Genomic DNA, 13690 nt, shown 5'->3' on the forward strand with positions numbered 1-13690 from the left:
GAGGGAGGATTATACTGGCATCAGTCTGCAACGTCAACAGAAAGGGAAAGAAAGTGAAGGCAGGGAGAGCGAAAAAACCAGACTGTAGCGTGCGACTGTCGCGGACCCCGTTCACTGGGAAAGACAAGCGCTGACGCTGGGCTGCTTGCTGCCACGTCTCGTAGCAAAGTTCAGGGAATGCTCTGTACAAGATTATCCTGGTTACAGGTCCAAATTTATGATTATACTCAGTATTTTGACATCGAAATGCCATTTTTATATACTGCTTTTGATCCTGAAATGTGCCTAGTTTTTGTACCGAAATCTTAATATTCACTATAAATATGTGATGGTAGATATATCAATAAATAACCCATACTTTAGTGCACTATGATCTAGATAAAACAGAAAACTTTAAAAACTTCTTAACTACTCTTAATTGTTACAATTTCAAAGTATTGCTATTGGTTAAAACTGTTACCAGCTTGGGCTTACTTTCCTCACTTCCATGTACTACATTCTTACGGACTAACGAGGCTTTGGTGTCTGGACCCATAGCCAGTATAATTCTCTGTGGCTTGTGTTGTGTTCATTCACTTTCGCGATTAACCAAAGTGGTAGAAAAATGGACCAAATCAACCAATCAAACCATTAGATCATACTTTCACTCACCATTCTTCCAGTCTTGCAAAGACCTCTCCAACCAGCTCAGTCTTTTCTGAATGAGTAGTAGATTCTTGATCACGCACTCCTGTAGGTCCATCTCCGTCACCACCTGCAGAGCCCCGATCTCTTCATACATCCTGTGCTGCAGGATGTGCCACTGCGGATACATCCTCAACTCCTTCTCCTGCAGGTTCTTGCTGTCGCACAACCTGAAGCACTCATCAACAACTTTTTTAATAAGGAACTTGTGCCTGCGGTTGAGCTCCTGCAGCCAAGGTGGTGCAACATTCTTGACTTTCCAGTTTGAATTAGCGGTGAGTTGCTCGATAGGCTTCAGTTTTATCGACAGCGGCTTATCCACATAATCCACTTCTTTCTCCAGCCAGGCTTCGTCCCTCTGTTGGCACAGTTCCAGCACGTTCACCATCACCTTGAAGGAGGCCAAACTGCGGACATCAGTGTCTTCTGCAGGAATGATAACTTTCTCCCTCTGCGGTGCCTCGTTACAGATCTCTGCATGAGAGGATGCAAAATAGCTCTGCGGAGGACACGGAGTCTGCTGGACCAGTTCGTGTACGGCCACGCTGAACTTAGACATTGACTCCAACTTCACAATTTCACAACTCAGGTGGAACAGCTGAGAAAACAGAGTCTGCAACAAACACAAACATTGTCAAGTCATATATATATACACACAGAGCGGACTTTGATAATTCAAATGATTCTGTAATTCGAACAGAAGTTTATAGCCCTTGAAACTCCTATTGGAACCATTGTTGAAAATTCATGTGTCATTCGAATTTTCAAACCTTACATTTGAATAATTCAAAGGCAGCTATCCAGAGACAGCCTTAGGGAAGAGAAAGTTTCAGCTTGCTGGTGTGTAGCCTCAATCCTCTCCTCAATAACCCCTTTTGTGTGCAGGTGTTTGTCCTTGAATATCCACTAGCTAATGATTTGACAAAGGTTTTCTTATCTGCCCTCAGTTGTGATTAATCAGAATACGTTCTTTGCATTGTTGAAGCGAGGTGCATATACCATGTGTTCATTTCGATCTTCAGCCGAGAGATCGGGAGAAGCGTGGCAGGCGGCGCTGACGGAGATGCCGACATTTGCGGCCTGTAATGCCCGCTTATTTTTATGGACATATGCAGACATTTATATAAATATTGCAAACGAGCACTAACCTGTGTTAGAACATGCAAAAGTTCTTCTGTAATTCATCCAAGTTCTGCCCTTATATACACAAATAAATACGCTTTAGAAACAATGTTAAGAGCCACAGATAATAAAACATTTTAATCATAGTTTTGACTAGTAACGTCCTTGAAAGAGTTTTGTGTCGATGGAGATCGTTTGGAGGTTTCGAATGTGCAACACTGTATCAAGATCACGCTGCAGACGAAACCGTTAAAAGCCAATGGTTTTCATGAGCTTCCTTGCAATCCGAAATCTCTGAGCTCGAGTTTTTTGTTCCATCGCGACTACATGAAGACAGAGCTGTGAATATAGTGGCGAGCAGATGTATACCAAGAGCGTGTTAATTTCGTACTGTGCACAAGAGTGTTATTCTTGGTTACTTGCCGTTACTTGTTTGTGTTATTGCAGTGTGTATATGTGTTGTCAGTGAGACGATTGGAATGCCAGCCGCAAGGTTCACGTTAGAACAAATAAATTTTATGTATGACACTTACGTGAAAACAGACTTGTGTCGAGACGTGTGTAGGCAATTTGTACAGAAATTCCAAAGTGTTTCACCTCCACAAAGAGATACGGTTAGACATCTTGTCCTTAAATTACGAGAAACTGGATCGTTAAATTTTAAAACACCTAAGCAAAAACGACGGATTCTAACCGAAGCAAAACTCGATGAAATTGGTGCAGCGGTAGAACGTTCTCCGAACAAACCTCTACGCCGTGTTTCACAGGAGATGGGCGTGTCAAAATCATCAGCACATACAGCCACTAAGCTACTAAAATTAAAACTGTAATCTTTATAACACAGGTTGGTGCTCATTTTGCAATATTTATATAAATGTCTGCATATGTCCATACAAATAAGCGGGCATTACAAGCAGCAAATGTCGGCATCTCCGTCAGCTCCGCCCGCCACGCTTCTCCTGATATCTCTGCTGAAGATCGAAATGAATGCACGGTACTAGCTTAACATTAGAGAAAAAGCACAAGTTTTAAGAGAAGTGGAAAGAGGCGTGAGGAAGAAAAGTGACATGGCTCAAGAGTATGGGATACTGTTGAAAACGTTATCAAACTACAATAAAAATAAGGTTGCTACTAGGGATGGCCATAAAATCTGGATAACAGATATCCAGATTTCAAATTATCTGATATTCGGATAGAACAGATTTGTTGAAAATCCATACAATGAAATATGAAAGTGATGAATAAAAGAATATGTGGATAGCTCGTAAAATGGATAAACAATAAAACTGTTTGGGATAATGCTCATATTCGGTTATCTGGACATTTGGGATAATATGAATATATGGATAATCCGAATATCCTGATAATTCAGATATGCAGAAAATCCGATATCTGGATAAAATTTTATCCCGATTTGGGCATCCCTAGTTGCTACACCTGTATGTGATTTTGTGTTTTAATACAGTGTACTTAAATGTGTTTTTCATTTACTCGTAGCTTGATTATATTGTCAGAGGAATTGCTTTTGGTTTGCTCTATAGGACCATGCAAAAATACGGCAATTTTTATGGTAAGGTCCACTGTATGATCATTATTTTTGTTGGCTTAGTTGGTATAGGAGGCGCTGCAATCACTACCTGATTAAAAAAGAATCGTCGTGTGGTGTGACAAGTTTAAAGAGAACAGAACTCTGCTTTCCACATCCACGAACTAGGCAACCATTCATGAGTGAAGAGAGAGTTGAGGTTCTGCAGGAAGCATTTCTACGAAGCCTTTCCAAATCTGTTCATCATGCATCTCATGATATCAGAAATACCAGCTCAGAGTACAAAGAATATTACACAAGCAACTTCCCTTGTATGTGCATAAAGTGAAGATAGTGCAAGCTTTGAAGCGAGATGACTGACCTCGTCATGCTGATTTTGTGACAGATTTTACAATCGTTTGATCATGAATGAACTGAATTGTTCTTCTAAGTCCACTTTGTGCACATAAAAGCTAATCGGGACTGGACCTACAGTTTAAAGTGGGATCCCAACCACTGCGCCATGTGCCTTCACCGGGTATCGAACGTACAAGGCGACGACGGTACCACTATCCATTGAGGAGGCCCAGGGTCAATCATGACAATGAGGACCTTGGAGATTGTGTTTTAGACGAGGAAATGTTTTACATCGCCAGGAAAGTGAACAGACACAATATGCATGGGGTTCAGGTAATACACATTTCATCATGGAACCTGAGAGATAGCCCTAAATTAAATGTCTGGTGCAGGGTCAACTTACAGTACATTGCAAAAAAACAGTATGAAGCCTTAAACATTTCTATTAGTTTTCCACCTTCAGAACAGTTCTTTCTTATTTGATTGATTGATTGATTTAGTTTATTTTACTTCGCGTTTTGTGCCTCTTGGCTAATTTGAGATGTGCTAACCATTCGGCCACAGGGTCCGGCTTAACTGAAGTATTAAACTTAGGAAATTGCCAAAAAAAACGCCTCACAATGGAATTGTATTCCGCTTTAAATTATGTTGTTAGCAATATTACTAGTATTGTTGGATCTTACGTTGTATTAACAAAAAAATACTTTTATGTGAATGAAAAATGAACGCACGCTATATTGATGAGACACATGTTGAGCTTGTTGAAAGGAATAAATATACTGTTGTTGTTATCACTCAAAATTGGTGACTTTCATTGAAATTCATACTGCTAAACTTTAAAAATAATATTAAGTGCATTTTGACAATTGGTGTTGGGAAGTAGATTTGTAGTGAGTAGTACCTAGTGTTGTGTTATGCATCAAGGAAGATGTATTAACTGTTTGAACTGTGTTTTTGCCTACGTTTTGATTGGGACGATTTCCATGTTATAGTTGGAGGAATAACTGTAGAACGTTTCCACCTCCAGATTGTGGCCCATGCACTGAGGTTCTTGAGGTGGTGCATAACAACGTGACACCTTAGTAATTTGTACGTTCTGCTAAAATTAAAACATTAACGCCCAGCCTGTTAGCTTCCAAAATGCATCTAGTAGCAAGTGGAACGTTACAAGTTCTTTGGGTAACAAAGGGATCACATGTGGACGTCTATTGACATGGTAAATAAACATTCAGTTTTTTTCTTTCTTTTGCCACACACCATGCAGCTGCACTGTAACAGATTCTTTGTAATAACGTTTTTTAATGTTGGAAAGACTTTATGGACACCCTGTAAAAGAAGTTGGTTAGAGTAATCCATTTAAACACTGATAAAAGCGTAATTAACCCATCCGCATACCTAGTCGTCGAATCGACGGGCTGACTTGAAGTTCGCTTGCCATACCTAGTTGTCAAATCGACGGGCTATCGATTTTCATCCCATAGTTTCATCTTTTGCCAATAGATGGCAGAGGTTGTATGATCTGTTGAATCTGTGACATGTATGTTTGTGCTGCTAAGATTTTCATGCTGATTCAAGCTTTTGTTCTTCAGTAATTTCTCATATAAATAAACCTTCATTTGTTACGTCTTGGAAACATGTCTCTAAGAAGATTTGCTTTGTGATAGTGACGAAGATGAAAATGTGGAGTTTGATGACGGGAACGAAGAGAGTGATTCCTATAGAATTTAAGTGAAGTGAAAGTGGTCATTCTGGTGAAAGTAGTGAAAGTAATGGGGGAATTGTTGAAATCCCCCAAAAGATGTTAGTTCGAAGAATGGAAATGGTCGGCAACCTGCTCTCAAAATGAAATGCCAAAGAAATTACCAGTTTGAGGTAAGCCTGGTGTAAATAACATTGTTCTGCGTTCATTAGGGGATTCTCCCAGAGCTTGTGATGTACTGAAAAAGTTCCTTCAGGATGATTTATGGGATACATATTTAGGGAAACAAACATTTATGCTCAAAGCAAAATAAACAATGCAGAAGTCAGTGGTGATAAACAATTCAATAGTGCTGAATCTAAATGATTTCCACAACACCAGATGAAATATAAGCATTTATTTGTTTGTGTGTCCTTCAGTCCCAGGTGAAAAAATTAAGCCTGCAAAGCTACTGGAGTACTAGAACACTCTCAGAAACTACATTCTTTGCTATTGTCGTGACATTCAAAAGATTTATTTTGATCATGAGGTATTTATATTTTGTCAATAACTATAATTTGAATCAAGAAGATAAGTTAACCTAACATAAAACCAGTTCATTAAAAAATCTTGTTGGTTCATTAAAGTTCTGCTCACCTTCCGTTTGTCATCACTTTCCTCCCTTGCATGGAGAATGGATCTGCTCAGCATGTAGAGGCATCCCATATGATGCAGGTAGGTGATGGTTTTCTTTGTCTTGTCTGGAAGTGAAGGGAAAATAATACTTCAGAATCTAACTACAACTTAACAATGTGCACTGGATTCTTCACATGGTTAATGATGCCAAACAAAAAAACTCAGGAAAAAATTCAGGACATTCAGGACATTGTTGCTACAGAGGAAGGAAGAGGGAGAGACAAAGAGAGAGAGGGGGGGATATGGGGAGGGGAGGAAAGATGTGTACAAACGATCCTAGTTTACTTTCGTCTTTAGGATGGGCCATTCCCCCCAAATCACCTACCTTTTTCAATAAAATTCAAGAGCTTGCCTATTTATGACAGACAACTGAATGTGGATAACAGCAAATTCTCAAAACCATGTACACAGAACGATTTTGACAAAACCACGTAACGTGAAATAACAGACTGTAATGTTAATTTTTCATGTTTTTGAAAGATGTTAGGTGCAGTTTGCAACCATGTTTTGTTGTCACGAAATGAACTTTTAAACACAAAATCTTGGGTTTATTTACCGACGCAACACCTTCCGAGGTCTGAGTTATCCTGTGAATTATGTAAATCATGGAAAATTGATTAATTTTGCTGTAAATATTTGAGAAGCAAAGATAGACAGGCTCCTTTACACAGGAAGAAACTTAATACTTCGATAACCATATAATGTTCTATTAGAAGTGAAACTTAAATATTGTAATAAGTAGTTTTTAAATCAAATTTAGTTTTTTATTCACCATTTTAATACTGAAATGCCATTTTATGTACGGCTTTTGATCCCGAAACATGGCATTTTTGTACCGAAATATTGATCTTTCATTCACCACTTGTATGTGGCTCTACCAATAATTCCAGGTTCAAGTCCTGCTCTGAGTTTGAGCATCCCTTCAGTGTCCCTTCATTAGGGACCTTGATATTTAGCACAAACGAAACAGTGAAATATGTTAATTTGTTGCAAAAAATGTTGATGCAGAGTGACATGTTTTAAACACATTTTTCATGTATTCAAAATTGCATGAAGCAATGTGAATTTTCCATAAAATGTGAATTGTGGCCACTTTTGCAAATTTATACTCATTTTGTGCATGAAAACTGAAAACATGAAAATCCAACGTTCTTGTGGTTTAAGCTTAAAAAATAAAAAATACCACATTTGTGTGTATAATATGTATGTTTTCCAATATTTTATCACAAAAAGAAACTATGGCGCATGTTATAAATAGAATAATTCCGACAGCTAAATGAAAATATGTGCAAATGGATGTTTCCATGATTTCTCACCTTCTATCGAAACATTGCACATCAACGAGCAAAGCAACAGTGTTCTGGTGGGAGACTGAGTACACCTCCTGTTATATGGAAGCTGTAACATCAACATTTGTCTCGTAAGAAACATTTTCTGTTACCAAGCAATTTTGGCAGAGATCAAGCGTGACCCCACTGTTACATGGGAGCTGTAACATTTGTCATGTGAGAAATAATGGAAATCAATAATTATTTCCAACGTATGAAACTGTCATGAACAGGTGTAGGCCATGTATTCGACTTTTGTTTTCAATGTCCACTTTTCTGCACAGAGAAGCACAGACTGGGACTGGATGTACAGTATCAAGTGGAATCTGAACTACTATGTGGCTCCACCGCGTATCGAACTTCAAATCCCTTCAATACAAATCGACGATGATGCACTACTGCATCTGGAAGGCCGGAGTAGACAATGTGACCACCAAATTAATAAACTTATTTAAAAGCAAAATAAGGGAATAATTTTAAGTATATTTGGCAGAAAAGTATGCTAAAATATCAACACGAATTTTGGGTAAAAAAAACACCAACAAGAAAACACCAATTTTGTGGGGGGAAAACCTACAACAACAACAAAAAAGCAAAGTCCATTCTCTTCAAAAATTTAATTTTTTCATCATTCATCCTCATTGTTGTGACTGGCCTAAAGGGGGAGAAAAGCTATGTAAAATATGAAAAAATAAAACTGGAAAGCAACAAACAGGTTACCTGACAGCTTACTCATTCCATCTCCGCTTCCCTTCTGCTTGAATGAAGAGTCCAGCCACTTACAGAAAGCCTTGATGATGCCCTCATTCAGAAAGCCATCTGCCTTCAGAAGCTGAATTGTCTCCAGGATGTGACACTGAACCTTCTTGTACTCAGTGCAGGTTAGGTTCACTTGCTCTGAAATACAAAAAAGTAGCATATTTACTATCAACATTATTACTATTTTAATTCAAATATGAACATCGTTTCTCAAACTATGGGGCGCGACTCACCGCTGGGTCACGAGGGGGTGTTTGGTGGGTCACGGTCGGGTTCGAAAATGTATCTACTGTCCTAAAAACCTATTACTAGGGGCACGCAAATTTTGTTTTTGACTGAAACACGAAATGTGAAATAACACATTCTAATGTTAATTTCTAATGTTTCTGAAAGGTGTGAGGTGCATTTTACTACTTTTTTTTTGTCACGAAATGATGTGAAATGAACTGCAAAATGCGAAATAGACTCTTATACACGAAATTTAAAGTTTATTTAGCAATGCGACACTTTCTGAAGTTTGAATTAACCTGTGAGTTATGCAATTCATGGAACATTGATTAATTCTGCTGTAAATATTTGAGAAGCAAGAAAGGGCCCCTTTATACAGGAATAAACTTAACTACATAAATGTGCTATTAGAAGGGCTATGTTTATTATTGTAATAAGTGCAGTTTTTAAATCGAATTTTGGATTATGTTCACAATTTTAAAACCAAAATGTCATTTTATATACGGCTTTTGATCCATTTTATCACCACTATAATTCCGAAATTTTATTTTATTTACCACAAATATATTGTATTAACAATTTAAATTCAACCCATGTTCTAAACTCTACATTTCTGTTATTCGAGCTCTACCATTGCTTTTTACCGGCATCTCTCTGATGTTTAACTTGAGGGAATCGGATATCTGTAGTTTTTGTTAGACTAGAGTAAATTAGTTGCAGTCTTTTAAATTACACGTATATTTTTCTAGAATGAAGAATTTGTAATTGGTTTAAACGAGCGTAAAAGAGGGCTTCTTAAAGTACTCGATGTTAGCAAAAATATTATTGTAAACTGGGTGCACACCCCTACAAGTAATTCTGCCGGCACCCATGCTTAAGGGTCCCATGGAAAGTAAAATTCTTCAAGGTGGATCCTGGACTGAAAAAGGTTGAGAACCACTGATTTAGAACATTTATACTTACTTGCTTATTCAGTGCATACAAATATATCACCATTTAACAATTTTTTGAATGTTCACATAACTATAACAAATAGTAGGCATAGGCTGATAAGAAATTTTGGTCTATACAGATAAAGTATCAATATAAAATTTACAGACACCGATTACCAATATTCTAGCAATCTGATATAAAAGTCCAAATGGGCCTTGAATAACCTGACTGGTTCATTGATCTCCCTAATAAATGTATATGAGCAGACAACTGCAATACAAAAGAAACTGCATATTTAGACATTTACTTTCAACAGAAGTATGGCATGGAAATTATAGGTTTATGTCTATAAAAATTATAACAAAAATGGCAGAATATTGCACTAAACTATAAGATATTTATAGAATATTGGATCAGTAAAATGATCGATAATTTTACCAATGCATCGATATACCTATAATGGCAAACATTGATAGAGGACAGATTAATTTGCCGCACCCTTATTTTTTTTAAAAAAAATACAAATGCATCTTTTACATGGAAAAAATGATGAATTTGTAATTTCCATTCTAGTTAGTTTAATTGCATATTGGTACATCCTAACTAACTAACTCTCGCGCCTTCTTAAACTCGAAAGTTTATGGCTGCATCAACACAAGCCTTCCATTTGTCCCTATCCTGGGCAAGATCAATCCAATCTTTTCCATCCTTACCTATTTCCTTTAGGTCCATCTCAACCTTATATCCCCATCTTCATCTTGGCATTCCTACAGGTCTCTTACCATCAGCCATATGATACATTAAAAATGATACAACAGTTCAACTGGGAAATTATATTCAAGAAAAAACAAGTGGAAGTTTTAAAAGCAGTTGCATTATTTAAATTTTTCCTTTCATTTACATACATTAAACACACTGGATGGTTAAAAATCTATAAAGATTATTTCTTTCCATTTTGGGTCGAGTTTAAAGGTGTGTGTCTAGACATTACTCTCCTTACTCTTTAATGTTCAAAACAAAATTAATTGAAAAGAACAGAAAATAAATTTTCTTTCAATCTTCCTACTACTGTTAACATAAATTGCTCACAGAGCCTGAGGCACACTATTTGCAAGATCAAGAGTCCTAACTTACTGATAAGGGTTTCCTCTACTTTCGTGAATTTTCTGATGCCAGAATTGGTCTTCTTTCTTGGACTGCTTCCACTGGAAGACAAAGACTCACCTCCAGCTTCGGGAACCTTTATCTGGAAATTTTTCAGTATCTGGAACAGGAAAAACATTATTCAGGATAAATAAAGTCGAAACTTTATGATTAACCACAGGCAAGAGAAAAGCAAAGTATAATAAATCAATCAATCATTTCCAGCAATTGATCTTATCTGTCCTGGTTGCCTGCCTGAACATAAACTTGACTTAAAACCAAAACAATTCTTGATGTGCAGCTGTCATCAGAACAAGAAACTTTTCAACTGAACATTGGTATACACCTAGTGTACAGCGCATTCGATTTAGCCTGAGCTCTAGCATGTGCAAAGCGGGAAATGTTTGTTGTCTGCATACGTCTCGTGACTCATAGGAGCAGTGTTGCAATTTGCACAAGTTACAATTCCACAAGACATGAAACTGGCAAAGGCTATAGGCTATGCTGTTGTCTCATTGGAAAAAATACTTACGAATCTAAAGTAGGGCACTGTCCTTCATGATCGTCAAATTAGCCAATTGTTCTACGAATATGACACTTGTCAAATTGGTCCACATCACGTCCTTTCTTCTGCGTGGTTTGTTAGGTGTACCTAATCCCTTCCCAGTTACGCTGTTGCGATCATTTTCGTTTAAGATGCGTTTCAAAGTACTTACTGACACACCAGTAGCCACGGAAACATGCTTTTGCACTTGTTTAACATTCAACACAAGACCACTGTCAGCTTCTTTCTTCATAAACTTATATACGTTGAGATAATTTCTCTACTCTGACCGTGAGTAACTTTGCTTTCTCCAATATTCTTTCCAGTTTTCACCTCAGCTTCTGTTGAATTAAAACACACTAAGCAACACAGGTCAACAATCACCTTACTCGTGGCAATATGATCTGCCCCCTCAACCCTGGAGAGGAAAGGGAGGATGCCTCTTTCGCCGAGGGGGCTTAATAAATGGGGGTGTAACCGACACAAAGAATCCTCTGTCATTCTTTTCCTTGAACTATCACCTTCTCAAACTGTTGCTTTAAAAAACAAAAACTAAATGCAGACACCAGTAAGTTCCGAACACCCCTTGAAGTCAGATTATGTATATAGATAATTGTTAAGGCAGTTAGCAACTCTGATCTCAGTGGAACTCTCTCACTGTCGTGCTGACGGCAGGCTTCTGCACAGCTGAAGGCCAGAGCTCAAGCTAAACTGAATGCCCTGTATGTTTCATATTGCTTTCCATTTAAAATGACAAACTTACACACACTTCAGTTAGATCTGCCTGTACTATTAGTAAATACTAGGGCTTAATCAATAGGAGTACTAGTGCCTATACTTTTAGCAATTCCCACAGACACAGTGCTGATACTTTGAAATTTAAACAATTTAAGATACCTATTAAAATCCATTTCTCCCTGCAATGCTGTTCCCAAAATAAAGAAATCATCTAATCCTTTTATCACAATCAGCTGTGAAGATTATTTGCACAACAGTCAATTTTAAAAGGGATGATGAGTATTCACTGAGCAACAGTATACAAACATATTCAGTTTGGTAACAGCAAGAAACAAGTCTATGAGTTGTGTTTGTCACTAGATCAATTAATGACCCTGTTATCCTTACCTGAGTAACAGTAGGAATAAAATTAGAAGTTGCATTGATATCTGGGACTTCCTCAGTGTTCAACCAGTATAGAAAATGCCTGCAAAGATAAACACAAAAGATTGTACTGACATATTGTATTAGAAAGAAAAACAGTGAAACCTCGATGTTACATTAACTAATTTTACATTTTCAATTGTAATACATTCAATCTTTATGGTTCCAACATAGCAAAATGTTATGAAATTTTCTTTGATTTTATATTTTCCAGCATTTAATTTTTTTCAGTGTGATCCCCTGAAATCGGGGTTTTCCTGTATTTCAATGTGCTCTGTTAAGTTCATGAAATCTGGCTTTATGAACCAGTAATCTCAACACAAGAACTTGTCACTACTTACGTGAAATTTAAAAGACTTCGTAATTCCGCGTTGCACAATTTAATGGTTCAATCCTATTAATTTCGAAGATCCACTGTCTTCATTCACAAAAGGGTACGGCGTTTGAAGCGGAGATGGTACCGCGTCAGTACATTGTTTGTTCCCGGGCGGCGGTGGTTGCGATTTTTCCCGTTCGGCAGCACTGGCGCACGCATCTTGGTTTGCGTCGTCTGCTTCCTGTTGTCCGGTGGCGTTGCCAGTTGGGGGTTGGGGGGTTGGGCCGTGTTGCTCGGTAATGTGACGTTCCTGTTCCCCGCGTGGCTGGAGGGGGGTCGAGTATGTGTGTAGCATCTTTTCTTTTTCAGGTCGGGGATCTTTCTGAGGACAGGGTACCAAGTTGGGTGTGCTTGTCCATTGTCCAGGTTTAGTGCTGGTTTCTGCTGGATGATAGCATGGGTTTCTTTGATGGTGTTTTCTATGACAGAGCCGGTTGGGTGAAGTATGGATATGGAGGAGATGGTGTGGTTAGTGGAGTGGAGGTGTTGGGAGAGGCCTGATTTAGGTGTGTCGTTTTTGGAATCTTTTACATGTTCGTTAATCCGTTCTTGGACGGTGCGGATGGTTCTGCCAATGTAGGTGTTGTGGCATTGGCATGTGGTCTTGTAGACACCGGGGGATGAAAGTTTGGGTAGGTAGTATCTCTTGAAGTTGGGTAGTGCCCTTCCGATTTGGGATATGGGTTTATGTGCTACTCGGATGTTGAAGGGTTTGAGGGCCTTGGCAAATTTTCCAGATGTGGTGGGGTGGTATGGAAAGGCGATCCATTTGGGTTTAGGATTTTGGTTCGGGTTATCTCTGTTTTTTGGATGTCTGAACTGGGTTTCTGTTTTTGCGCACCACATGGATAGTTGGCGCTCGGTGTAACCGTTGTTTAGGCCTATTTCCGTTACGCACGCTATTTCATCTTGCAGGTCATCTTCTGTGCAGCTGTGTGTGAAGGCTCTTCTGTAAAAGTTCATCCATACTCCAGCTTTCTGTTTTGGTGGGTGGTTGGATTTTGCATGGATATACTGGGTGCCCGAACCTGGTTTCCTGTATACGGATGTGACGAACTTGTCTTGGAGTCGTCGGATGCTGAGGTCGAGAAAGTTGAGGCGACCATTTTGTTCCCTTTCAACGGTGAAGTTTATGTTGGGATGTATGTTATTGAGG

The 13690-nt window shown here is 38.4% G+C and overlaps 1 protein-coding gene across 2 annotated transcripts in view; it reads right to left on the bottom strand.

Annotated features, from left to right (window-relative positions):
- LOC145982501 (uncharacterized) overlaps window positions 1–13690 on the bottom strand; it is a 140818-nt gene that overhangs the window by 53667 nt on the left and 73461 nt on the right. For both annotated transcript variants that reach the window (XM_083115960.1, XM_083115959.1), the window contains exons 13-17: window positions 12123–12201; window positions 10445–10574; window positions 8111–8287; window positions 6024–6127; window positions 652–1297 (exon numbers count right to left, since the gene is read on the bottom strand). In XM_083115960.1, coding sequence (XP_082972086.1) covers window positions 652–1297; window positions 6024–6127; window positions 8111–8287; window positions 10445–10574; window positions 12123–12201 — 1136 coding nt within the window. The remainder of the gene's footprint in view (window positions 1–651; window positions 1298–6023; window positions 6128–8110; window positions 8288–10444; window positions 10575–12122; window positions 12202–13690) is intronic.

Source organism: Lepisma saccharinum, unplaced genomic scaffold (genome assembly GCF_977018435.1).
Source record: "Lepisma saccharinum unplaced genomic scaffold, izLepSacc3.1 HAP1_SCAFFOLD_200, whole genome shotgun sequence".
In the NCBI taxonomy this organism is placed as follows: domain Eukaryota; kingdom Metazoa; phylum Arthropoda; class Insecta; order Zygentoma; family Lepismatidae; genus Lepisma; species Lepisma saccharinum.